General features: G+C 46.4%; 1 protein-coding gene across 3 annotated transcripts in view; it reads left to right on the top strand.

The window, feature by feature from the left end:
• The window catches only part of Dntt (DNA nucleotidylexotransferase), a 29105-nt gene extending 6892 nt beyond the window's left edge, over positions 1–22213 (top strand). The window contains exons 2-12 of one of the 3 annotated variants that reach the window (XM_021152154.2): positions 761–935; positions 2457–2585; positions 3339–3509; positions 4406–4477; positions 5977–6100; positions 9462–9594; positions 10788–10896; positions 16606–16851; positions 19369–19452; positions 21689–21748; positions 22127–22213. In XM_021152154.2, the coding sequence (XP_021007813.1) occupies positions 761–935; positions 2457–2585; positions 3339–3509; positions 4406–4477; positions 5977–6100; positions 9462–9594; positions 10788–10896; positions 16606–16851; positions 19369–19452; positions 21689–21748; positions 22127–22213 (1390 nt within the window). The remainder of the gene's footprint in view (positions 1–760; positions 936–2456; positions 2586–3338; positions 3510–4405; positions 4478–5976; positions 6101–9461; positions 9595–10787; positions 10897–16605; positions 16852–19368; positions 19453–21688; positions 21749–22126) is intronic. The other 2 variants (XM_021152156.1, XM_021152155.2) reach the window with 2 other exon arrangements.
• The last annotated feature ends 2741 nt before the right edge of the window (positions 22214–24954 follow it).

The following is a 24954-nucleotide window of genomic DNA, read 5'->3' as shown; positions in this document are numbered from 1 at the left end:
TGAGTCACAGATTGCAAACTCATGGCTACTCAAGCTCATGGGCTTTGGGTTAAAACAGATCTGTGATCAAATTTCCACCCTGCAGTTATTAGCAGGGAAGGGTTTTAATGTCTCCCAGGGCTATCTCCTCATTGCTATGTGGGTCTGATAATCCCTGTCTCACAGCATTACTAATAATTAAATGTATGACATGTACATTTAATGTATTTAACATTTAATACTAGTACCTGGTATAAGGCAGTGCTTCCATACTCTTGATATTTTCAATACTGAAGAAACACCTGGAGCCGAGTTCCCAAATCCATATGTTCCCAGGGACAGATAATTGTTACTGTGCATCGATAAGGAACTGTCAGTGGACAGCAGTGGAGGAAGCAAGTTGCCTTGTGATACTGTCTGGTGAGGCTCAGGATTGAACATGAAGAAGTGTTTAGTCCAAGAGAATCATCTGCAGGAGGCCAGTGACAGCCACAAACCCAAAGAAACAATGCCAGCTCTGATTAGACAACAGGGAGACAGGATCGAGTAGACTCAGTACGAGAGATGAGAACAGAGACAGGACCAGGATGGATGTAGCCTCTAAATTCTCGGTTTTTTAAAATTATTTGTAGCTAAGGACCAGTTTAACAAAAAATAAAATCATATTTATCAGTGATTTAATCTAACCATCTATAATAAAGCTGGTTTGGCAATGTCGAGGGGAGGAGAGTGGGTCTCATTTTGAAAGCTCCTTTTACTGATAACTGCCTTCCATCTCTAGTGATTCGGTCACCCACATTGTGGCAGAGAACAACTCAGGGTCAGACGTCCTGGAGTGGCTCCAGCTGCAGAACATCAAAGCCAGCTCCGAGCTCGAACTCTTGGACATCTCCTGGCTCATTGAATGCATGGGAGCCGGGAAGCCAGTGGAGATGATGGGGAGACATCAGCTTGTTGTAAGTGTCTCCTTTGCTGGATGGCCACTGGCATGGGCATCAGAATCCACAGACTTGGCTCCATTAGAGTCTTTTCTCACGGAGTTCACTTAGCTCTGGTGGGACTCCATTTTGTCCTCTTTATATAACAATAATGCCCACCCCCTGAGATGCTGTGGAAATTGAAGTAACATGCATAAATGGTGCACACTGCTGACATATTAATAGATGGGACTATTTTCTTTTAAAAAAAGAATTTTTAGTGTGTGTGTGAGTTTGTGTATATGTGTGTGCACATGCGTGCAGGTGTCCACAGAGGCCAGAAGAGAGAACAGATCTCCTGGAGCAGGTTGTGAGCCACTCAGGTATTTGGCAAGAGTAACACTCAGTCTTCACCATTGACCCATCTTCCCAGCCCCACAACAAGAGCTATTTTTATGAACACATTCACACACCGATATTTCAGAATCTCAGCCTTGAAACTCAGAAAAGTAAAGAGTTTCTTTTTTTCCCATTCTGATAATTCATGGAAAAAAAAAAGAAAGAATATGACTTCTTAAATCTAAATCTTTAACCAATAATGCTAGAGTCTCTGGGAAAAGGGTCTGGATCAGCTGTAATAAAGGAAACAAAGGAAATAAAATTTAATAGCTGGTTCTTTTTAAAAAATTTTTATTGGTTATTTTATTTATTGACATTTCAAATGTTATCCCCCTTTCCAGTTTCCCCTTCACAAGCCCCTTATTCTCTACCCCCTATTCTACCTGTTCACCCACTCCTGCCTCAGTGCCTTTACCTAGCATTACCCCACCCTAGGTCATTGGGCCTCCACAGGACCAAGAGGCTTCCCTCCCAGTGATGCCCAATAAGGCAATCCTCTGCTCCATATGCAGCTGGAGGCCATGGGTCCCCCCCGCATTTGTACTCTTTGGTTGGTGGTTTAGTCCCTGGGAGCTTTAGGGGGTTTGGTTGGTTGATATTGTTGTTCTTCCTATGGGGTTGCAAATCCCTTCAGTTCCTTCAGACCTTGCCCTAACTTCTCCATTGGGGTCCCCGTGCTCAGTCCGTTGTTTGGCTGCATGCATCTGTATCTGTATTGGTCAGGCTCTGGCAGAGCCTCTCAGGGGACAGCTATAACATGCAAGCACTTCTTGACATCAGCAATAATGTCTGAGTTTGGTGTCTGTAGATGGGATGGATTCCCAGGTGGGGCAGTCTCTGGATGGCCTTTCCTTCAGTCTCATTTTTGTGATTTCCAAAATATATATCCTGCACATACTTAAGATGTCACAATGAAATTCATTATCTGGTGTAATTAATATGTACTAATAAGAAGAACAATCATACATGTCAGTGACTATACACTAGACAGGTATGCGACACATTTTTGAGTCCTCTATGATTTTGTCCTCTTTCAGAGACAATCGTCATGAATTGTCTTAAATGTTTTCTTTATATTTGAGTAAATATTTATAGTTATATGTACACTTACTATCGGCTAATTAACTGTCATTCAAAATGGATGCTTATGCTTTCGTGTAGGTGAAAAGAAACTCTTCCCCGAGTCCTGTCCCAGGTTCCCAGAATGTTCCAGCACCTGCTGTGCAGAAGATCTCCCAGTATGCTTGCCAGCGAAGAACCACATTAAACAATTACAACCAACTCTTCACGGTAATGAGGTTTTCTCAAAACCCAGGGCAAAAGGCGGGCTTGAGGCTTCTTTCCCTGAGTCGACAAGTTAAATTATGATTTTCTGGAGATCTCAGAATGCTTCTGCATGCTTACCCACCTAACCTGACCTCTGGTTCTTCGTCACGTGGGCCTCCTTGTTCATAGACTCCCAGCTACTCAGGGGTCAGGGGTCATCAGAGTAACACACTCAGGAGAGTGTCAAGCATGGGACTTCTCATCTCTTAACTTTCGAGCTGCATCTGTGAGGAAGAGCCGGAAACGGATGGCAGCCACTGAACCCACTGAAGCACAGCTGCGTTCTCTGCAAGGAAGGCAACATGCCTCACCTTAAATAACCCCGGCTATGGGTCTGAGTGATGAACACAGCCTTCATCCCACAAACACCAGCTGTGTTTTCTGACCACACTAAGAGACCCGTAAGTCTCAGGAGTGTGACAGAACCCTGGCTACAGACTGGTCCAGAAGATAGGAAAGGGTTATACCCAACCCAGTCATGACTGCTGGGACACCATGGATCCCAGGTCACGACTTCATTAAACTGTTTCTAAATGTCTAATGATTGAACTCAGTTTCCTCATAAGTGCATTAGATACATATCTTTTCAGTTCAGTGACAGAGTCCTACAGGGGAGGATGCAAAGGTACAGGAGCTTGATCCATTAGTAAAGGGGACAGGAGGGACTTGCGAGTGACTCCCATGAGCAGACCTGCTGACCTGGTTTTATTGTTTTAGGATGCCCTTGATATCCTGGCTGAAAATGATGAGCTTAGAGAGAATGAAGGTTCTTGCCTGGCATTCATGCGAGCGTCCTCTGTACTGAAATCTCTGCCATTCCCCATCACCAGCATGAAAGACACAGAGGGGATTCCTTGCCTAGGGGACAAGGTGAAGAGTATCATAGAGGTAAGGGAGAAGTGGAATTTGCTATATCTCCAAAGAGGCGAAGGGGAGACAGAACAGATCACATAAGTATGGGCTCTCTCCTCTATTTATCTATAAATGGATCAATATAGCAAGAAAGAGATATATGGGTATAGACATATAAAATCCATACCCAAACACGATCCCAGTAGGAAGACTTTCTCAGGCAGTGATTTTTTTACTAGCAGCGAAAGACTTGAGCCTTAGATCTCCAGAGCAGCAGAATATTCTGCTTCCACCCCAGTCTGGGTGGGAGACTCGGTCTCCCTCAGCGCTTCCTGTGCAGCACAGGGTGATGTTCAATGGGCTGATTCTGCATCTCTGTGTTCTCAGAAGAGACTGGGCAGTAGTTCCATGCTTAGCAACATTTAAGGGCTTCCCAACAAGGCACGGTTGTCATCTAGTAGCAAGTTTCAATTTAACCAAATGCAAGGTACATCCTTCTAGAAAAATATCGGAGCTCAAGACAACAGAGACTAGACCTCATAAGGACCTGATAATGACCAGCTTTCCGGTGGGCCAACAATTAACCTGGTGGTTTAAAAAGCCCTCTTGTTTCCACAACTCGAAATCAACTGAAAAGAAAATGATCAGGACTATTTGAACAATGCTTGTCAGAGAATATTTTGTCTTAGAGTCTCTAGGTTCAGATCTTTATCTTTCTGTATCCTCGTCAGAGGTTATGAAGCTCTTGGATCTATGGTAAACCAAGATATTTTTTTTTCAAGATTACAAGGAAATTCTTGCTTTCTCCAGATCAGCCAGGGAAAAATCCTCAAGTTTCAGGAGAAACCAGTAGTTGGGGCTGTAGGTTTGAGACTGGCACTTTGATTATGCAGAGACATAACTCAAAATCTTTTGTTCAACCCTCCTTGCAGGGAATTATTGAAGATGGAGAAAGTTCTGAAGCGAAGGCTGTGTTAAATGATGAGCGATATAAATCCTTCAAAGTAAGCGACTGTACGTTTGTATACTGGGGGGTGTCTTGTTTTATTTATCCTGTTGTTTGCTGTCGCTGTCGATGGTTATATAACTCAGGCTGCCATACCCAAAGGCCACAGAGTGAACTGATTAATCATAGAAACTTCTTTTCTCTCAGTTCTGGAGGCAGAAAGTTGAGGTTAAGTTTCTGTGTAAAGATTCTGGGGAGGACTCTGTGGTTTTCAGTTGGCCAGCCACCCTCTCGCTGCTGCCCTGACATAGCAGAGAGAGAGAGATGGACAAATGCTCGTTCTCAGCTAGCTTTCTTTATTCTCACATTATTGTGTGAAGCACGACTCCTTGCTTAGGGAATGGCACCTTCCACAGTGGGCGTCCTACATCAGCTAACAGACATGCCCACAGGCCAAGGTAGTATGGATAATTCCTCATTAAGACTCCTCTCCCGGGAGATTCTGAATTGTGTCAAGTTGACAGTTAAAACTAACCAGCACGCCCCACAAAGACACTACATGCCAAGACTTACCTATCACACGGAGACCACCTACCAAGAATCTGTCACTCATGGTTACAAATGTCAAAGGGACACGGGATTCAAATAGAGCAAGTGTGGTCCTGAAGCACAAACTGTCTGAAAATCCCTCATTGCACCTTGATTTCTGGGACTTAGGGTTGACCATCCTCCAATTTGCTTTTGTTTTTACCTTAGAGTTTATGGTACTCTGGCCAGTCCGTTCAGTTCATAACTGATACAGGGCCTAACATACGGCCAGAACAGGAGCTAGGCTCAGAGTACAGACAGACCAGGGTTGAAGGTTGTACTTTGCCGTTATCCACTTGTAGATGGGGTGAATTTGATGAGGATCTGTGAGCAAGATTTACCTCATGAGTCTCCTTCCACCAAAGGTGTGGTTCAGGACTTCATGTAAAAGACTGCAAAATCTGAAGACAGACAGACAGACAGACAGACAGACAGACAGACAGACAGACAGACAGACAGCTTCTCATACAGACACAGAACAGGCAGTCTGTCTTCTTACACCGATGTCCAGCCATCTCTCACCTGTTTCGTTTTGTGACACTTTGATTACGGAAGGATCTTTCAGAAACAAAAAGCCTCTCAACATTACCATCCCCGGCTCAAGAGAGAACTCCCTAAAGTGCAGAGAAACTGAGCAAGAGTCCCAGAACCAACAAAAAAGCTGGGTGTGGTAGCGCACCTTTTAAACCTAAGCACTGAAGAGTTAGAGAGAAGCAGCTCCCTGAAGCTCACTGGCCAATCGTCCCAGCCTGAGGTTGACTTCTGGTTTCCAAATGCACAGTTATGCATGTCTGTACAAGTACACACACACACACACACTCACTCCCCATCCCCTTGATGTTTTCAAGAGAAACGGGGCCAAAGGTTTGCTTATACTTCTTGTTCCTGGCCTGAGACTTTGGAAAGTGTCGCTCTGTTGTCATAGCAATGATTTGGGTGGATAACAGCCTGCCTTTCCCTCCCTTTCAGCTCTTTACCTCTGTGTTTGGTGTGGGACTGAAGACAGCTGAGAAATGGTTCAGGATGGGTTTCAGAACCCTCAGCAAAATACAGTCAGACAAAAGCCTGAGGTTTACACAAATGCAGAAAGCAGGTAACGGTCTTGGGGAAGTCACGGGTCATTCTGGGCTTGTCTGGGTCGAGTGACATGGAAGCCAGTTCGACTTGCTCCAGACTTGGGACTCGGGTAAATCTTGGCTCCAGCACTTGTCACTGAGTGATCTTGAGTAAGCTAGTTAAAACCTTGAGCCTTCGTTGCCTCACTGGTGAACCTGAGCTAACCAGGGACTAGATCAGCTTCCGCAAAGCCCTGAGAACAGGAGAACAAGGCCTCTTCCTGGGGTGCTATGGTTCCCTTTATCCAGACGTTACAGCAGAGTGGGCACTGTCCTGATTCCTACAGACACACCTTGGGTCTGGCTGTCTCCCTGTGTAAGAAGCATGCATGAAGGGTCAAGGACAGAAGGGTAAGCTGACATGCAAGAAGGACAGAGGGGAGTACTGAACAAAGTACACTCTTGATGGCTTGGTTCACACTGGGAATGTGCGCTAGGGGCTGGAAAACGGAAGAGAAAGGGGAGGAAGTCTAGTCACAGCCTTGGTCTGTCCAATCAGAGCCCTATAGCCTAGGAAGAGACAAGAGTCCAGAGCAGAGACTGAAGAGCTCTCACTACCGTCTGAATGTCTGGCAAGCCCCACAGCCACCACGTGGGCTAGTTCACTGCCTTCCATGGACAGTGCTGGTACCTTTTCCAGAAATGAGGAGATGCGATTCATAGCCCCTTCTAAACATGTGAAAAATTTTTTAAAGATTTATTTATTTATGTATATGAGTACACACTGTAGCTATACAGATAGTTGTGAACCTTCATCTGGTTGTTCAGAATTGAATTTAGTACCTCTGCTCCCTCAGGTCGGCTGAGTGGTCCACCATGTGGACCACCATGTGGTTGCTGGGATTTGAATTCAGGACCTTTGAAAGCGCAGTCAGACCCGCTGAGCCACCTCATCAGCCCAACATGTGAAATTTTTAAATGTTTCCTTTTAATGTACAATAAAAATAGAGTAAAATTATCCTTCAAGAGGGCGTCACTGCTATAGTTCCCTAGCTTCTGGGGTTATGAAAAATGTGAAGCTATCAAGTTTTTTTAAATATGGAAGTGATAGAGTCTTCTACCAGAGGATTCTGGGTATGCGCAATTATTCAACAGCTATCTTCTGTTTAAGTGATAATAGAAAGACAGACAGAATGATTGAACAAAAATGATATCACAAGAAATGGTAGATGAGGTGAATCATATCTTGGGGGGGGTCCCATCAATGACACTATAGAAAGCCCGTATTGATCTTATAAGTCCATTAAGTTCTTTATAAAAACATTTTTATTTATTTTTAGTTTATGTATATGGGTGTTGTCTATATGTTTGTGTATGTACCACATTTGTCCAATGTCCAAGGAGGCCAGAAGAGGGCATAAGCTCCCTTGGACCTGAAGTTACAGATGGTTGTGTGTTGCTGTTGGTGCTGGGAATCAAACCTGGGCCCTCTGGAAGAGGAGCTAGTGCTCCTAGCTACTGAGTCATCTCTCAAGTTTGATGATTTCTGAGTGACTGTTAATTAGCTTTATATAATGCCACACAGGAAATAAAAGAGTCTAAGAAAAAACATCTGATATTTCTACTCTGGATGCCAGAAAGTGTAGTGTAGTAAGGGTGTTTTACACCAGCTCTAGAGATGCCGTTAAAGAGAAATGTATGTGACTATGAAACCTCAGGGCATGGAGATGGTTTAGAATGATAGTGAGGACTCCTAACACTTACAGCAGAAGTGGGGAGCAGTGGAATGCTTTCTCAGAAAGCCTTGAACTTGTGATGTCCTGTTTCAGCATCTTGAGTGCTAGCAATGCAGGTTGAGGTGTTGGCTGACATCCACACGTTCTTAAAAAGTCATAACCTCACATTCTTGCACATCATCCAGTGAGTGAGCGTAGGGATTTCCTGGCACCACCCGAGGTGTACTTAAGTGCCAGTGATGATGGCAATGCCTATATATATTAGCGCCTAAAAGAATGTTGCTTCTTAGATCAAACACACACACACACACACACACACACACACACACACACACACACACAGCAGCCATGTCCCAATCAAAAGGCAACTGTTGACAACAGAACAAGAGAAGTTTATGTCGTGTCAGTTATGGATATGAAGATGGCAGCTCCTCCAGGAACTGGCTTGGTAGTAACAAGTGATAGGTGGGTTAGCATCACCATCTTTTCCTGGTCCTGAAAACACAGTTCTGCCACTGTCCCGTTTAGAGATTACAGATGACTTTGAACTTGGTAGCTGTTTACGGTGTGCTCAAGCCAAGTGACTTTCTGGTCGTGTCTCATCCTGGGGTGAGAAACAGGAGCCAATCAGCAGCCTCTAGAGAAGTACATCCCCTTCCTGTTTGCCGAGTGGCATTTGGGTCCCTTAAATGAAAGTTCAGCGTCTTATATGGAAGCATGACGGTCATCAGGCTCTGACTCTCCCAGACATGCCCAGCTTCCCACCACTACTTTACCCCCATCCTTGGAGATAAGCCTCCTTCTCTCTCTGCCTCCCTCCCACTGCTCTGTGGTGACAGCCAAAGGCTCTGCTCTCCCTCATGACCCTGCTTCTGAACGGTCATTGGTTCATAGTCCTCAGGCCAGGACATCAGCTTTGGACACTGACCCACCCCTCTTCCTCCCACTGCCTTTTCTTTCTTTCTTTCTTTCTTTTTTTTAAAGATTTATTTATTTATTATATGTAAGTACACTGTAGCTGTCTTCAGACCCTCCAGAAGAGGGCGCCAGATCTCATTACAGATGGTTGTGAGCCACCATGTGGTTGCTGGGATTTGAACTCTGGACCTTCAGAAGAGCAGTCGGGTGCTCTTACCCACTGAGCCATCTCACCAGCCCCCCACTGCCTTTTCTAATGAAGCCATCTCTGCCAAGTCCTGAATTTTCCTATCCCCCTTTAAATAGTATGGCATAGCTTGTTGGTCAAGAAGAGTGGACACAGTGCTACATACATGGAATCTCAGCACTTGGGAGGTAGAGGAATTAGGGGTTCAGAGAATCTGAGCCTTTCCTCAAAGGAGCAGCAGCAGCAGAAAGAGAAGGAGGAGGGGGAGGAGGAGGAGGCGGGGTTGGATTTCCATTATAATATCAGATAGGATCAATTTAGATCCCAGAAGGATCTGAATACTTCCCCCTTGATGTGAATATTGTAGACTTCTCCATGAGAAGTCAAAGCTCCTTTGTAACCATGAAAAAACCCACAAGCAAGTGGGCAAGGCAATGCCATAGATTACTGTGCTCTGTACAGAGTCTGGCCAATGCCTAATGCACTGTATGAGACAGCATCCTCTCCTATCGGCGGCTGGTCCTCTTACGTGTGCCTTTCTCTCCACTGGCTGGTCAGGATTCCTCTACTACGAAGACCTCGTTAGCTGTGTGAACAGGCCAGAAGCCGAGGCTGTCAGCTTGCTAGTTAAGGAGGCGGTTGTGACATTTCTTCCAGGTGCCTTGGTCACCATGACTGGGGGGTTCCGCAGGTAAGTGATGTAGCTGTTTTAGAACCCCTCTTCTACCTGCCTCTGAAATGGTGCAAAAGGCCTGTTCTGACTTGGAACCAACCTCAGTCTGTAGCTTTGGCTCCTGCTGCCTGTGTTGCGTGTCAGAGCCCCAGATAGCTTGACACCCCGCACACAGAGCTGTTTCTTACCTCTGTGACTTTGCACAGGAGAAACTTTCTCGACAGCTTTGTGAATTTGGTACTCATCTGACTTCACAATTCCTTCAGACTCAATTTAGATGCTGCCGCCTCCAGGAAGCCCTCCTCGACTCCTTCTAGCTCTATTCTGGGCTAGGAACTTTCTTCTGTGCTTCCCAGGTGCCTACTGCACCATGTGTGCTTTCCCCGTGGAGCTTAGTTCCCACGGAGACCAGGGTGTGAGCCTGACCACTAAGTAGATGCTCAAGAAACTGGTTGAGTCAAAGAAAGCTCAATGAACAAGCCTTCAGACATGAAATCTTCAGTTGGATATAAATGCCTCCATTTCAGAAAGAGGCTTGTCCCTCTACCTCTCCTTCTGAGATCTTACCTGGTCACTTGCATCAAAGAGGTTTTCTGGGCTGGGTCTGTCACTCAGCAGAGTGACTACTTAGCATGAAGGAAACCTGGCTTTGATTCCCAGTATCCAGTAAATCAGGTATGGTGATATATACCTATAATCCCAGCACTTGGGAAGTACAGGCAGGAAGATAAGAGATCCAGGGTCACCCTCAGCTTCAAAATGTGCTCAAAGCCAGTCTGCATCATATAAGACTCCATCTTTAAAGAAACAATGACAAAGAGAAATCTCTTAAGCCATACCATAGTTCCAAGAAGACTACCTTGTATGGTGTTACCAAAGCTCTTGGTTGGCTGCCTATTGTCATACATGTTTCTCTATGTATGTGATGCATATAGAAGTAATATTACTTGCTTTCCATCCATATACAACAACACACACGTTCTGGATAAAGTTTTTTGTTGTTTTTTTTTTCTGTCACAAATTTGTTTTGCAAGAAGTGAGTTGTACAACCAGGAATAGCTGGTTTTAAAATGTTGTGAGTATTTTGAACCACAAACCTCACACTTGAGACACAGTAACAAAGAGATTTGTTTTGTTTTGTTGTTTTGTTTTTAAGTGAAAGGCTAAAAGTCCAACTGATTTTCCTTTTGTGTTTTTTTTCCCCAAATTAGGGGTAAGATGACTGGACATGACGTAGACTTTCTAATTACCAGCCCAGAAGCCACAGAGGACCAAGAGCAGCAGCTCTTGCATAAAGTGACAGACTTTTGGAAGCAGCAGGTAAGGAGGCCAGATGGCACCTGCCACTTAAGGCTGGCTTAGCATTGATTTCTGCTTGTTTTTTTTCTGTGTGTGTGTGTGTGTGTGGTATGTATGTTATGTTTGATATGTATGTGTGTGTACTGCTGTGCGTGTGTATGATGTGTGTATGTGGTGTGTTTGTTATGCATGGTGTGTATGTGACACGCACATGTGTGCATATTTTTGTATATGTATAGGCACATGTGTGCGTGCATGTGGAGCCTGAGGTTGATGTTGAAAATCATCTTCTGCTACTTCTCCACCTTATTCATGGAGGCAGGCTCTCTCAATCAAATCCAGAGCTCATCGATCTGGCTAGTCCTACTAGCCAGTTTGTTCTTGGAATCCCTTTGTCTCCACCTTCTGAGGCTGGAATTGCAGGCAGGCTGTCATGCGTACCAAGCATTTGTATGGGTTCTGGGGATCTGAAACTTGGGTCCCTGTGCTTGTAAAGCAAGCGCTTTAACCACCGAGCCATCTCCCCAGCCCCAAGCATTGCTAATCTTATGTGTTACATGATCAGTGTACAGTGACTACTATTCTCACTAGTTTGTAACACCTCATCGCAGCACCACGTGGCTGGCATGAGACTGACCAGCTTTGGGTCCTAGGCAACACTTTATGGGTATGCATCTTGTTTGAAGAAGGAAGACAATGAGGGCAAGCTGGGCCCTGCAGAGGTCATGGCCAATGGCTCACACTGGATGAAATCAAACCTGCCACGTGGCAGCCAGTTGTTAATGGTCAAAGCTGAGTTAAGCTAACCCCACAGCCAAAACCCTCTGGCTCTCTAGTCAAGCACCATTTCGTAGAGAGACCAAGGGCTCTTTCCTGGGAACCTACTGGCCTGGCTGAATGGAGGAGGCTGGACCAGAGTTTTTCTAGTATAGACAGCTTTCCCCTTCCTGGGCTGAGCATGGGCTGAGCTCACTGATGCGCCAGAGAGATAAGACCAGATAAAGTGAAAACTAGAAGGGGCTGGAGAGATGGCTCAGTGGTTAAGATCACTGACTGCTCTTCCAGAGGTCCTGAGTTCAATTCCCAGCAACCACATGGTGGCTCACAACCATCTGTAATGGGATCTGATGTCCTCTTCTGGTGTATCTGACAGCTATAGTGTACTCACATAAAATAAGTAAATAAATCTTTGGGCAGTGGTGGCACACGCCTTTAGTCCCAGCACTTGGGAGGCAGAGGCAGGAGAATTTCTGAATTCAAGGCCAGCCTGCTCTACAGAGTGAGTTCCAGGACAGCCAGAGCTATACAGAGAAACCCTGTCTTGAAAAACCAAAAACCAAAAACCAAAAAAAAAAAAAAAAAAAAACCAAACCCAAAAACAAACTACAAATAGCCAACCCCAGAGCCATGAGATTTATAAATGAAAGCTAGATTTCAGATGCAGATCCAAATTTATCTGTGAGACCATTCCATGTCCCCCTGTCCTTCTCAGGAGAAGGTGCACAGGAGAACCCCTCCAGAGATAGCAAGACAAGAGAAGACACGACAAGAGTCAGGATACTTTCCCGATTCTCTGCTCCAGGGGGTGGGAGTGGGGGACGTCCGGGAGGTTGGGGAGGGGAGAACAGGGGAAGATTAAAGACTCACTGAAAGACCAAAGAATACCCACCCCCAGGCCTGTTGCCAAGGTTGGAAACTCACTGATGTTTGTTTTTGTGCCATTGTCCCATGCTAAGACATCTGCTGGAGTGGAGAGATGACAGAGGAGCCCTCTTTGCATGGCTAGTTTCAAGGTAGTTTTCCTGTGGATCCTGGTCAGAGATAGTCATTAGGAGCCCAGGCCCTGCATTTGGGGCCGATAGTGAAACAGGCCTAAATGAGACTTTAGAAGTGGTGGTACAACCTGGGGTGGTGCTTAACAGTTCATGGCCCATTTTCTGTCTGTGCTAACCCGGGATTCAATGAAAGTCTCAGGGATTCAATAGAAAGTCTCCGGTGTCTGACAAATGGTGGCTATGATCAGCAGCAGCAGGATTGCTTATTGAATTCAGTTTGAGAGCCAAGCACTGCGCTGCAGGGGACCCAGGAACCAGCAAGCCAGCTCCTTCCCTTCCCTCAAGTACTGTGATTCAGTGTCCCTGCCCTGGACCCACCCCTTGAAGCCCTGGACCCACCCCCAATAACTCAATTGTGAAATCAGATGAGTTCTTCCCATCTGGCTCCCACTTCCACTTGACTCCCTTCCCTGCCAGCCTAACCCTGACCCTGAGCTTCACTTTACAGATGGCTGTGAGCACAGCTTAGATAGTGCATACCGGTGTACTCACAGTACACACACAGCATGCCCACAAGATGCTTAAATGTCTGTGATGTAGGTTGAACAGCCTTCAGTGCTTTCTGCTATCTAAATGGTGTCCTTTGGAGACAACCTCTGGGTCAGAGGTAGGAGAAAGGAGGTGAAGAGCTTAGAAATCTCATCTCCAGGGAGGCTATAATTCCCCCAGACAATCGTTCTGTCTGAATTCCAAGCAGACTGCTGGTAGCTCACCTCAAAGGAAGGAGAGAGACTTCATGACTCAGGCTTGCGGTCAGGCCTGGTAAGTGGGACCCAGGTACAGGGAACCTAAGTGCTTCAGGTGGTCTTTCACCCCTGGAGTTCATGGAACTTCTGGGAGTCAAAATGTTGAGTCTACAGAGTAAGACTGTAAGTCAGAACCAACCATGGTGGCTCACACTTCTCACCTCAGCCATTCAGGAGGCTGAGGCATGAGTTCCATTCCAGGCTACCTAGAACCAAAAGGAGTTTAAACTGGCCATGACCTTGGGTTCTGAATTCATAGGTTTCACTGACCTCAGATAGGAAAAAAATACTTTAAGAAGAAAGAAAGAAAGATAGGAAGAAAGAAAGAAAGGAAGAAAGAAAGAAAGAAAGAAAGAAAGAAAGACCCACACCTATACTGAGTATTCATAGGCACCTCCTATCGTCAGTCTCTAAATACTACATTATGACAACACTACATGCACTTATATAGTATTAAGTAATTAATCTAGGAGTGACTGAAAGTCTGTGGGGATGTGTGTGGCTCATATATAAACATTCTTACCACTTTGCAGGAAGAAGGTGATCATCTGTTGCTACCGTGATGACTGCTAGACGACTGTGGGATGACTGTGGGATTACTGAGGGGTGACTATGGGATGACTGAGGAATGACTGATGGATGACTGCTAGACGACTGAGGGATAACTATGGGACGACTGAGGGACAACTGTGGGATGACTGAGGGATGATTGAAGAATGACTGAGGGATGACTGTGGGATGACTGAGGGATGACTGAGGGATGACTGTGGGATGACTGAGGGATGACTGTGGGATGACTGTGGGATGACTGAGGGATGACTGTGGTATGACTGTGGGATGACTGAGGGGTGACTATGGGATGACTGAGGAATGACTGATGGATGACTGCTAGACGACTGAGGGATAACTATGGGACGACTGAGGGACAACTGTGGGATGACTGAGGGATGATTGAAGAATGACTGAGGGATGACTGTGGGATGACTGAGGGATGACTGAGGGTTGACTGTGGGATGACTGAGGGATGACTGTGGGATGACTGAGGGATGACTGTGGGATGACTGTGGGATGACTGAGGGATGACTGTGGGATGACTGAGGGATTACTGTGGGATGATTGTGGGATGACTGAGGGATGACTGAGGGATGATTGAAGAATAACTGAGGAATGACTGAAGGATGACTGTGGGATGACTGAGGGATGACTGAGGGATGACTGTGGGGTGACTGAGGGATGACTGAGGAATGACTGAAGGATGACTGTGGGATGACTGAGGGATGACTGTGGGATGACTGAGGGATGACTGTGGGATGACTGAGGGATGACTGAGGGATGACTGTGGGATGACTGAGGGATTATTGAGGGATGACTGAGGGATTATTGAGGGATGACTGAGGGATGACTGAGGAATCATTAAGGGATGACTGAGGGATCACTGAGAAATGACAGAGGGATGATTAGGGAATATTGAGGGATGATTAAGGGGTGATTGCAAGATGACTGAGGGATCACTGAGGAATGACTGAAGGATTACTGAGGGATTATTAATGGATGACTATGGAATCACTGAGGGATGACTGAGGGATCATTGAGGGATGACTGAGGGATTACTGAGAGAATCACTAAAGTTGATGACTGAGAGATCACTGAGGAATGACAGAGAGATCATTGAGGAATCACTGAGGAATCATTGAGGTGGGACTACAAGATCACTGAGGGATGACTACAGGATTACTGAGGGATGACTGAAGGATAATTAAGGAATATTGAGAGATGATTAAGGGATAATTGAAAGATGACTGAGGGATCACTGAGGGGTCACTGAGGAATGACTGAAGGATTAATGAGGGATCACTGATGGATAACTATAGGATCACTGAGGCATGACTGAGGAATCACTGAGGGATGACTGAGAGATGACTTCCCCCACTTGAGTTTGAATACTAGATTGGTTCCTCTGAGGAGAGATGAGAAGGAACTGAAAACAAAGGTCAAGAATCCTGGCTGGAGGACTCCCATCATCGAGTCCTAACAACACTTCCTGCTCTTACACCATTGTTTGGGGTAGCCTATGGTTAATTGGTCCACTAAGTTGGAAGAGGTAGATCCTTTTTCTTGTATGAAGCAAAGCTGAACTGCCCTAACCCCACCCTGATTCCTCCAACCCCCATACCCTGGGAGCAGAGAGAAGGGATGGCAGGGAAAGCCCCTTCCTAGCCTGGCCACTGATCTTCTAATAGCAAGACAACCCTGGGCAGCCATGGCTGAGCCTGAGCCCAACCTCAGAGCAGTTCCAGAGGAGAGAAATCACACTGAGGGACGTGGGGACAGGAAGGGGAACTGCAGACAGTAGGGACACCCAACAGAAAGCTGGCCTGGAAAGATGTGGCTAGGGCCACATCTGAGGTGGTACCAGGCTCCACTGCAGACAGCACCCAGAATCAGATGGAACACCCCAGTCAAAGCCTCGCCAAGTTCCGGATCAATTCACCCAAGAATGTCCCATCTGTCACCAGCCAAGTGCTACCCCTCCCCCTTCCCACCCCCCGTGTGCAGCACAGGAACCCCTAGGGGCTGGTGCTTGCCTAACATTCCCCAGAATTACTTATTAACTTTCAGGATAGAAACTTGAGATAAAGCAGGCTTCGTGGGCCTTCTTTCACTGCCAAGATGGAGAGAGAGTTCTTTCAGGGCTGGGGTGTACTTAGTGGTAGAGTTCATAGCTAGCAGGTTCAACCCTGAGCATTGCAAAAACAACACAACAACAGATGTAACAAGTCACCATGCCCCACACTGGGTCTGGGATTTCAGACACAACCTTTTGACCCAGTCCAGACAACCGACATGCAGGGAACAGTGTGAATTTCTGTTCACCGTGGCTTTGCTTTTAAAGGAGCAAAGTTGTCCCTCAGAAGCAAGCAAGGATAGATGGAGGCTCTGAGGTTTTATTATTGGGGGCTTTGGGCTCAGCCTTTCTGTAGAGAGAATCATGTATTACCTCCTCTCCCAGATGCTGGGTGAGGAAGAACAAAAACGCATCCCCGTTTGTTCAGCTCTGAAGAGGCTCTCTTAAGAGCACTGTAATATCACATTGGTGCCCCATCCCCACCCCCCTAGGACCCTTTCTAAACCTTCCCATTGCTTTTCAGGGGTTGCTTTTGTACTGCGACATCTTAGAGTCAACCTTCGAAAAGTTCAAGCAGCCCAGCAGGAAGGTGGACGCTCTTGACCACTTCCAGAAATGCTTCCTGATTCTGAAGCTGGACCGCGGGAGAGTGCACAGCGAGAAGAGCGGCCAGCAGGAAGGAAAGGGCTGGAAGGCCATCCGTGTAGATCTGGTCATGTGCCCCTATGATCGCCGGGCCTTCGCCCTGCTCGGATGGACCGGCTCCAGAGTAAGAGCTGTCTGCCACTAGCTTTCCTGGCTCAGGGGAAGAAAGCTTCTGCTGCGGGGCAGAAGGCTGAGAGAACTAAGGGACCATGCCCCCAAGCCTCTAAACTGGGGCATGGTATGGGCACATGTTCACACGAGTTAGATTCATTTAGATTCCCAATGTATGGTTCACCAAGCCAGCAGCAGTGGCCTTACCTGGGGACAGGTTAGATTTATAAATTCTTCACTGTATGCCACTACATCAGAGGCTCTAGGCAGTTAAGCTCTGACACGGATGTTTGTAAAATCCCCTTGGTAACTGAGAGGTATCTCAGGTGAGAGCTACTGAAACCCAGGAAGTGGCAGGGTGGTGAGTAACTCAGATGGATTCGGGTCCTAGACCTACTGAAGGACCCAACCCCGCCTCTTCCAGTGATCTTGGACACCTTCCTAAAGCCTATAAGATAGATGGGAGTGGCGCCCTCTGGGGGCAGCAGTGGACAGCTGCAGGGTGGTCGACTCCAATGCTGCTCTAAGAAACTAGTGAGGATTTTAAAAAGAAACTTCGAGATTCAAGAGGCTGAAGCTGCTCTGTCCCTGGTTGCGCCGCTTTCAGGTAAATAACACTCCTCCAGCTTTCTCTCTAACAGCGGCGCTAACCTCACAGGGCTCTGTGGAGGACTCTCTGGGACAGCAATCCATCCGCTCCTCTTAGATGTCATGCCAGGCTCCTGTTAAGCGTCTGTGGCCCTGTAGCCTCTGGGGCTCAGGAAAAGACTGGATTCCTTAGTTAGGGTTATGATAGCTGTGACAAAATACCACGATCAAAGAAACTTGGGGACGGAAGGGTTTATTTTACTGACATTTCTTTATCACTGTTCATCATCAAAGGAAGTCAGGACAGGAACTCAGGTAGGGCAAGGACCTGGAGGCATGAGCTGATGCAGAGGCCATGGAGGAGTGCGGCTTACTGGCTTGCTCTCCGTGGCTTGCTCAGCCTGCTTTCTCATAGAACCACCAGCCCAAAGAAGGTACCATCCACAATAGACTGGGCCTTCTCCCATTAATCACTAATTAAGAAAAGGTCCTACAGTTGGATCTTACCAAGGCATTTTCTCAAATTAGGTTTTCCCCTTTCAGATAAGTCAAGCATGTGTCAAGTTGACACAAAGCTATCCCACACAGCACTCTTGACCATTCTGCAGCCATTTTGGTTTTTAATCACCTCCTTTGAGCCCTCGTTCAGTGATGCTCACCATGGAAGCCCTGCTCAGTATGGATGCAGCACTGGCTTCCTATGGGTCCATAGTTTTCTTATTTCTTGTTATTATAAACCATCTGTGTGCCCAGCTAGATTCTGCTCTGGAGGAACTGGCACTCTGCAGGTATTTGGCAGGTGAACTGAATTTCTTTCTGCACACACAGAAACACTCTTGGCCTTGGCCGAGGAGTTCAGGAATGTTTCTCACTCCCAAACCACGCAGGGCAGGGAACCGGGAGTAGTCCATCATTGACTGCATATAACCAACCCCCATTACACCTCCAGCCTCTCCAGTTGCTGGGAACCAGTGTTAGCTGTGGGCAGACACTGCCAGTCAAGAGCTGGGGTGAGCTAAGCAGGACCCACAACTTTCCAGACCCGTGCTAGCAAATCTGCCTCCTCAGCAATTATTACACAAAGCTGGTTCCACCTACAGCTGCTTCTGTAAAGGGCTTCTGGGAGGTAATGTCTCACCCAGTCCCAGAAACTTTCCAGCAGAGAAGAAATGAATTCTTACTGCTAGAGGGTGCGACTGTCCCAATGTTTTGTCTAATCCCAGTGAAAAAGACAAAGTTCTGGACCTGGGAAGTTTCCAGATTTCTCTCAGGAAACCAGCAGCAGTATTTGTGATTCACTGTCCTTGTTTCTAGTGTTTGCTGGTCACTTGTCCTAGGCTTCAGATTTGTTCCCTGAAACCTCAGGGTATACTTTTGACCATGACAGATGTTATTCTGGGGCAGGTGACTCTTCACAGAATCTCAGTATGAGTGGACATCAAAGAGGAAAGGACCTTAACACTCACTCTCTCCACCTTGGGACAAAGCAAGGTTCAGAGAAGCTATGCAGTAAGGACACATAGATAGGCATAATATCTGGGCCAAGATCTCCCCACTCCTCACCCTCTATTATAATAATGATATTTGAAATTTAAAACGACTTAGGCCTCATTTTCCTCTGGACCAGGTATTATTCTAGAAACAACACTCCCACTGTTCATTTATCCACTCAACAGATATTCACACATCACCTGCCGCCTGCTGGGCAGTGATTGACAAGGGTCCAAGCCAATCAGCTTCTTGTTCACACTGAGTTTCTGTTCTAGTACAGAGAACCCAGAGCTCAGCCACCCGGGAGCTTTGCCCTGGGGAAGAAAGTTACCCCCAAGAATTTATGTTAGAGACAGCAGTTTCAAACACCCAAGGGCTTCGGGTAGCTCTAAACACCATGTACCAGAAATAATCTGGACTGGATGGTAATTTGTCTTAATTCTCTTTGTAGCAGTTTGAGAGAGACTTGCGGCGCTATGCCACACACGAGAGGAAGATGATGCTGGACAACCACGCTCTGTATGACAGGACTAAGGTAGAGTTCCCTTCTGGGGATGGGTGACTGACCTTATCTACCAGTAAGCCCTCCCTTTGAACAGATTTTCTAAAAACAATATTTATTACATTTATTTATTTTTCTTACATTGGGGGAAATGGGTGCATATACAGAATGGTTGCATGTGGAGGTCAGGGGAGCCAGTTCTTTCCTACCACATAGGTTCTAGGGATGGAACTCAGGGCCTCAGGTTTGGCAGCAAGTACCTTCACCTGCTGGTCCCACTTACCCCATCCCTACCCTCAACCCAAACTGATTTTAGTGTCTAGGTTTGCTTCTTTTTGCTGCAAATGTTCTGTTCTCTGTGGATCACCGTTGAAAGGAGACATTGCTTCAACCCTTACTGGGCGCAGGGCGCAACTCCAGGCTTCTGCCTCAGAGAGTGAAGTAACAGGGCTCTAGAACCAGCGCATAGGTGAGCAGAGCTGAGTTGCACCAGTCACTAACCGTGGGGGACTCGAGTGTCAGCGGCATCTCATTAAAGTCACGCCTCAGAAAAGTGGCAAGTTACCATGTGGCTGGCTGGTGAATAATTAACAATTCTATCGTTAAATCCATGAACAAAAAGGTCTCCTGTTCTTACAGTGGTCAAGGGCACCAAATTAGGCTTGGAGGGAGAAGAAGGTATAAAATCACTAAAAGCAAGAACTGATCTCCTTGCCTCCTAGGGGTTTATTAGAAATGGATATGCATTGGATATCTAACACTTAACCTAGAACTTTAAATAGACCGACAGCAAGGCCTCTCTGGGGATTTTGACTTCATCGGACTGAAGTGTGATTCAAACTTCAACATATTTTATTGGGTGCGGGGAGGAGAGAGACAGAGACAGAAACACAGAGAGAGAGAGAGACAAAGAGAGATCCAGTACAGAGACACACAGAGAGGTATAAGAATCTTAGATAAAATATAAAGGAGCTTGGGTAGATAAATAGTGCTGTCTCGAGGGCCAACACTGGCTTCAGGTATAGCTATATCCAGGATCTCAGGCCGGTTTTCCAACAAACTGTTTTGATTGTCAGACAAGAGTTTCCCATGAGTCCCATTCTTCTGGTCATTCTAGCAGGGAAGCTACTTTTTATGATAGTTTTTGCATGAATTCTAACTGCGCCTTGTCCAGGCTTGGGTCAGTGCTCATCTATTAACCCATTGTACTTCTGATTGGCCATGTGTGGGTTGTGCGCCTCTCCCTAAAGATGGGAGCAGTCCTACAACTTCATGGATGGAGAGGAAGGATAATCCTCATAGAAATTCAAGCTACTTCTCACGGAGGAGGAGGCAGGAGGTGCTGGCAGAGGAGCCTCAGACACTGAGCATGTAGGTGGGAGCAACTTCATAAAGTTCAATTCAGGAAGGCTTGCAAGAAAATATGTAACAAACACTCCAACAAGTGTCATCTCTGGGCCCAGGGCTGTGCTATGTATTAGAGGAGACTCAAGGGAAGAGGTGCCTTGTCCTAAGGAGCAAATGGGTTGGAAACTGGAGAGTGGGGCCCAAGGCAGGTGTGGGTGGCTGTAGAGAGGAGAGGGAGAGAGGCGGGGAGAAGGAGGAGGAGGAGGAGGAAGAGGAAGAAGAAGAAGGAGGAGGAGGAGAAGGAGAAGGAGGAGGGGAGGAGGGGAAGGAAGGAAGAAAGAGGAAGGAAGAAAGGATTCCATCACAAGGTTCCAAAGAGCAGAACACGCAGTAGGTTTCCATTACCAGCAGTTTGCTTCTCTGCTGCACATTAGAATAACCTAGAACTTTAAATAGACTGACAACAAGGCCTCTCTGGAGCTTTTGACTTCATTGGACTGATGTGTGAGTCAAACTTCAACATATTTTATTAAGGGGGAAGAGAGGCGGGGAGTAGGAGGAGGAGGAAGAGGAAGAAGAAAGGGAGGAGGGGAAGAAGAAGGAGAAGGAGGAGGAGGGGAGGAGGGGAAGAAGGAAGGAAGAAAGAGGAAGGAAGAAAGGAAGATTCTATCACAAGGTTCCAAAGAGCAGATATGGTTAAGAATAGAAGTCTTGGCTGGGGTGATCAGCATTTAAAAGCACTTGCTGCTCTTACAGAGGATCCATGTTTGATTCTTGGCACCCATGTGGTGGCTCTGATGACCTTTTCTGGCCCCCTTAGGCACCAGACTGTGGGATATAGACATATGTGCAGGTAAACACACACACACACACACACACACAGACACACACACACAAATATCCACATGTCATTTACTAACAGGGGAAGACTGTCACGATTTCACCTTTGGATGGGAAAGTGTCAAAACTACAGAAAGCCTTGGTCAGTTGGGTGGTTGGGTGGTTGGTTGGTTGGTTGGTTGCTTGGTTGATTGGTCAGTTGGTTGGTTGGTTGGTTGGTTGGTTGGTTGATTGGTCAGTTGGTTGGTTGGTCGATTGGTTGGTTGGTTGACTGGCTGGCTGACTGGCTGGCTGGCTGGCTGGCTGGCTGGCTGGTTGAAATTAAGGGTTCACTCTACAGCCCAAGCTCCTGCCTCTGCATGCCAAGTACTGGGATTCCAGGTCACCACACCTTGACTTCTGACCAAAGCAGGGTGGGATGCTTTAGCCACCACTCATTCTAACAAGGCAGTTCAACAAGTCTGCACTGAGGTGCCAAAGGAAAATGCCTGAGAGTGTGTGTTTCTCCTTGTGCTTCCAGAGGGTGTTTCTTGAAGCAGAAAGTGAAGAAGAGATCTTTGCCCATCTGGGATTGGACTACATTGAACCATGGGAAAGAAATGCCTAAGACGGAGTTGTTGACCTTTTTCTTTTCGGTTTAGACAAGCTGTGCTCTGTGTTAGTAAAAGATGGCTTGGGAAAGTCTGGGATTCTTTGACCTCAGAGGATGCTGGCAGCAAGTGGATCATAAGTATACTATGCAGAGAGAATCTTCTAAGGCAACTTTGAAGTCTTGATAAACCAGGATGCAGCCGTGGTTCACATTCTCAGGCCATCTGTCCTACTGTTGCATAGAATTCATTAGTCTGTTCTTTTGTCTGTTTTGTTTGAATAAAAATGGTCTTGCCATTGCAGCATCATCTAGAGATGTGCATCAATGCCCACCTGACTCCTGTGTGTCTGAATCTCTGTGTATCGCCAATAAAAATAGGAAACAGAAGCATGGAGTTTTCTTTGCTTTGTTCAGTTATTTTATTTCTAAACACAAATGGGAACGTGGAAGAGTAAAAGCTTGCGGTTGACTCTGAAGGGATGCATGGGTGTAATTAGTACATCAGAGGTTCCCAAGAGGAACCTCTTGGGAACCTCTTGGGCCCCCTCAGAGGTCCTGGGAGGCAGGGTGCTGACTCCTAGCTGTATCCACTTTGCTCTAAGCTGGTTCCTTTCGTACCCAGCCCTGCACTGTATCAGGGAAGTGTTTTCATTGCTCTCTCTTGGATGCAAAAGCAGTTTCCTAAACCATACAGGAAAGACTTCCTTTTCCTCCTGGAGCTCTTAAAGAGAGCGTAGGTTTCATCTCAGGGAACCCACGGGAGGAACTCAGACTCTGCAACAGCCCTCACCTAGTCATTCTTACTTCCTGTGTCCTCCAGTGGGACATAGGACAGATTCTATGCCTTGAAGGGACCTAAAGGCCACCTATTGAAGCGATATCACTGTCCTCAGCCTGCTGTAGAGCTGGAGGCAAACTGATGAGTATCAGCCTGTTCCCAGGAGATGAGGGCTGGAAGGAAGTTGTGCTGAGGAAGGAAAGTGATGCCCCATGAGAAGCGAGGTCCCTCACCACAGGGACCCTCGTAGGATTCTCCTAGGAGAACAGGAGGAATCTGACATCACTGGTTACTGTGCTTTTCCCCATAGAGGGTTAACCAGCCTGACCCAGCTGCCTCTTCTCCAAGAAATGCTTTGCCATTTCTTCAGGCCTGGTCAAAAGACCAGGGTGGCCTTGAGTGGCAACAGGACAATCTGGTTTGCCCCAAAAGATTCGATTGTGTCATACTACTGCTCCTCTAGGAAGAGACAATCCATCTGGGACTGTCAGTCACTTGGCCAAGAGGCCACACCTCAGTAAGGTCGTGTCACCTAAAACTAAGGTTTTGGGAGGAATAACTAACTGTCCTTCTAAGAAGATGGTGCACTCCCCCGAGCCCTGAAAAAACCCACCCCTTCTGTGAAGTTGCTTATAGAACTGTTATTGCAAAGCTTTGCCAAGCCCGCCTGCTTTGTGAAATTTACTCAAATAAGCTTAACTTTTCCTTTTCTTAAAAAAAAGAAATCTCTTTTTCATACTTTTGGATATAGGCCAGAGCCTAGGCTGTCTCTGATGCTCTGGGCTTTCGTGCTTTTTTCTCTGAAGCCATATCCTTCCACTTACCAAGTGACTGCTTGTCAGTCACCTGACTGCAGCCCTCCATGCTTAAGCAAAAAGCCCCGTTCTTCTCTCTTCCTATATACTTCCTCTTCCTCCCTCTCTTCCATGCATCTGGCAAAATTTAAAACTTTTTTTCTTTCTTCCTTTTCTTTGCTTAAGTGCTAATAAAGCTATCCCAAAGCTGCTATCTGAGTTATTTTTTTTAAACCTTTCATTATTAGGGCCAAGAATTTGAATAGGATAACCCCAAATTCCCTAGTAACATCCACATTGCAGCAGACCACCCCAAGGCTGGGCTCAAGCAGTACTGGGGGAGATGAGGCTTCAATCTGTAGCACAAAAAAGCAGCCCACACCCTTGGGAAGTGAGATTGGCAGCATCAGTTTGGCCAGAGCCCAGGTCTCACGGGCATCCAGGCCACAAGCCCAAAGTCTGGAAGCACATGGAACCCTGAAGTGAATGTGTACATGGGGCTGCTTGAATCCAAGCTCCTCCCAATACCTTAGGGGGTCTAAGAACAAAATCCTCAGGGAACCCAAGGGTTGTCTAGCAGGGTAATAGGACATTTTGCCAACCCTTAAGGAGACAGGCCTTCCCACTGTTGGTGATTGACAGATGCCTCTCCAGCCACTTTAGCTCTATCCATTACACAGTCCCATGCCACAGTCACTCAAAGGGGACCACTCAGCACCTCTCCATGCAGGTATGTGTCCCAGTCATGGGATAGTACATCAAAGGTTCACACATGACCTCAGCAGCCTGTCTAGTGGTTGAATGGTAACCAACTACATGGCATTGGCTAAACCAGTGCTCCCAGATTCTCCCTCATGTCCAAACATGGGCATGGGAATCTAAAGGTGTAATAAGTCTTCGTACCAACAGAAGTCCTGAACCTTGCAAGGTTAGTGAAAACAATTTGAAATGAAGATTCTAAGCAATTGATTGTAAGGAGAATTAAAATGAAGAAGCCAAAAACAAAAAACAAAATAGTTATACTTTATTTTATAAGTTGCAAGGCTTGCTGATCTGTGTATTTAAGTCAGGCCTCACAGCTGTCCTCAGGGGTCAGTTTTATAAGTATAAAACTGAGACTCTAGGTGACCAACATTCTAGGCTGGAGCTGAAACCCATATATGTCAAAGCCACAGTCTCTTCAA

This window comes from Mus caroli, unplaced genomic scaffold, assembly GCF_978045245.1.
Source record: "Mus caroli unplaced genomic scaffold, Mus_caroli_1 scaffold_20, whole genome shotgun sequence".
In the NCBI taxonomy this organism is placed as follows: Eukaryota; Metazoa; Chordata; class Mammalia; order Rodentia; family Muridae; genus Mus; species Mus caroli.
Note: the sequence above shows the minus strand (reverse complement) of the source record. Positions and strands in the feature narration are given on the sequence as shown.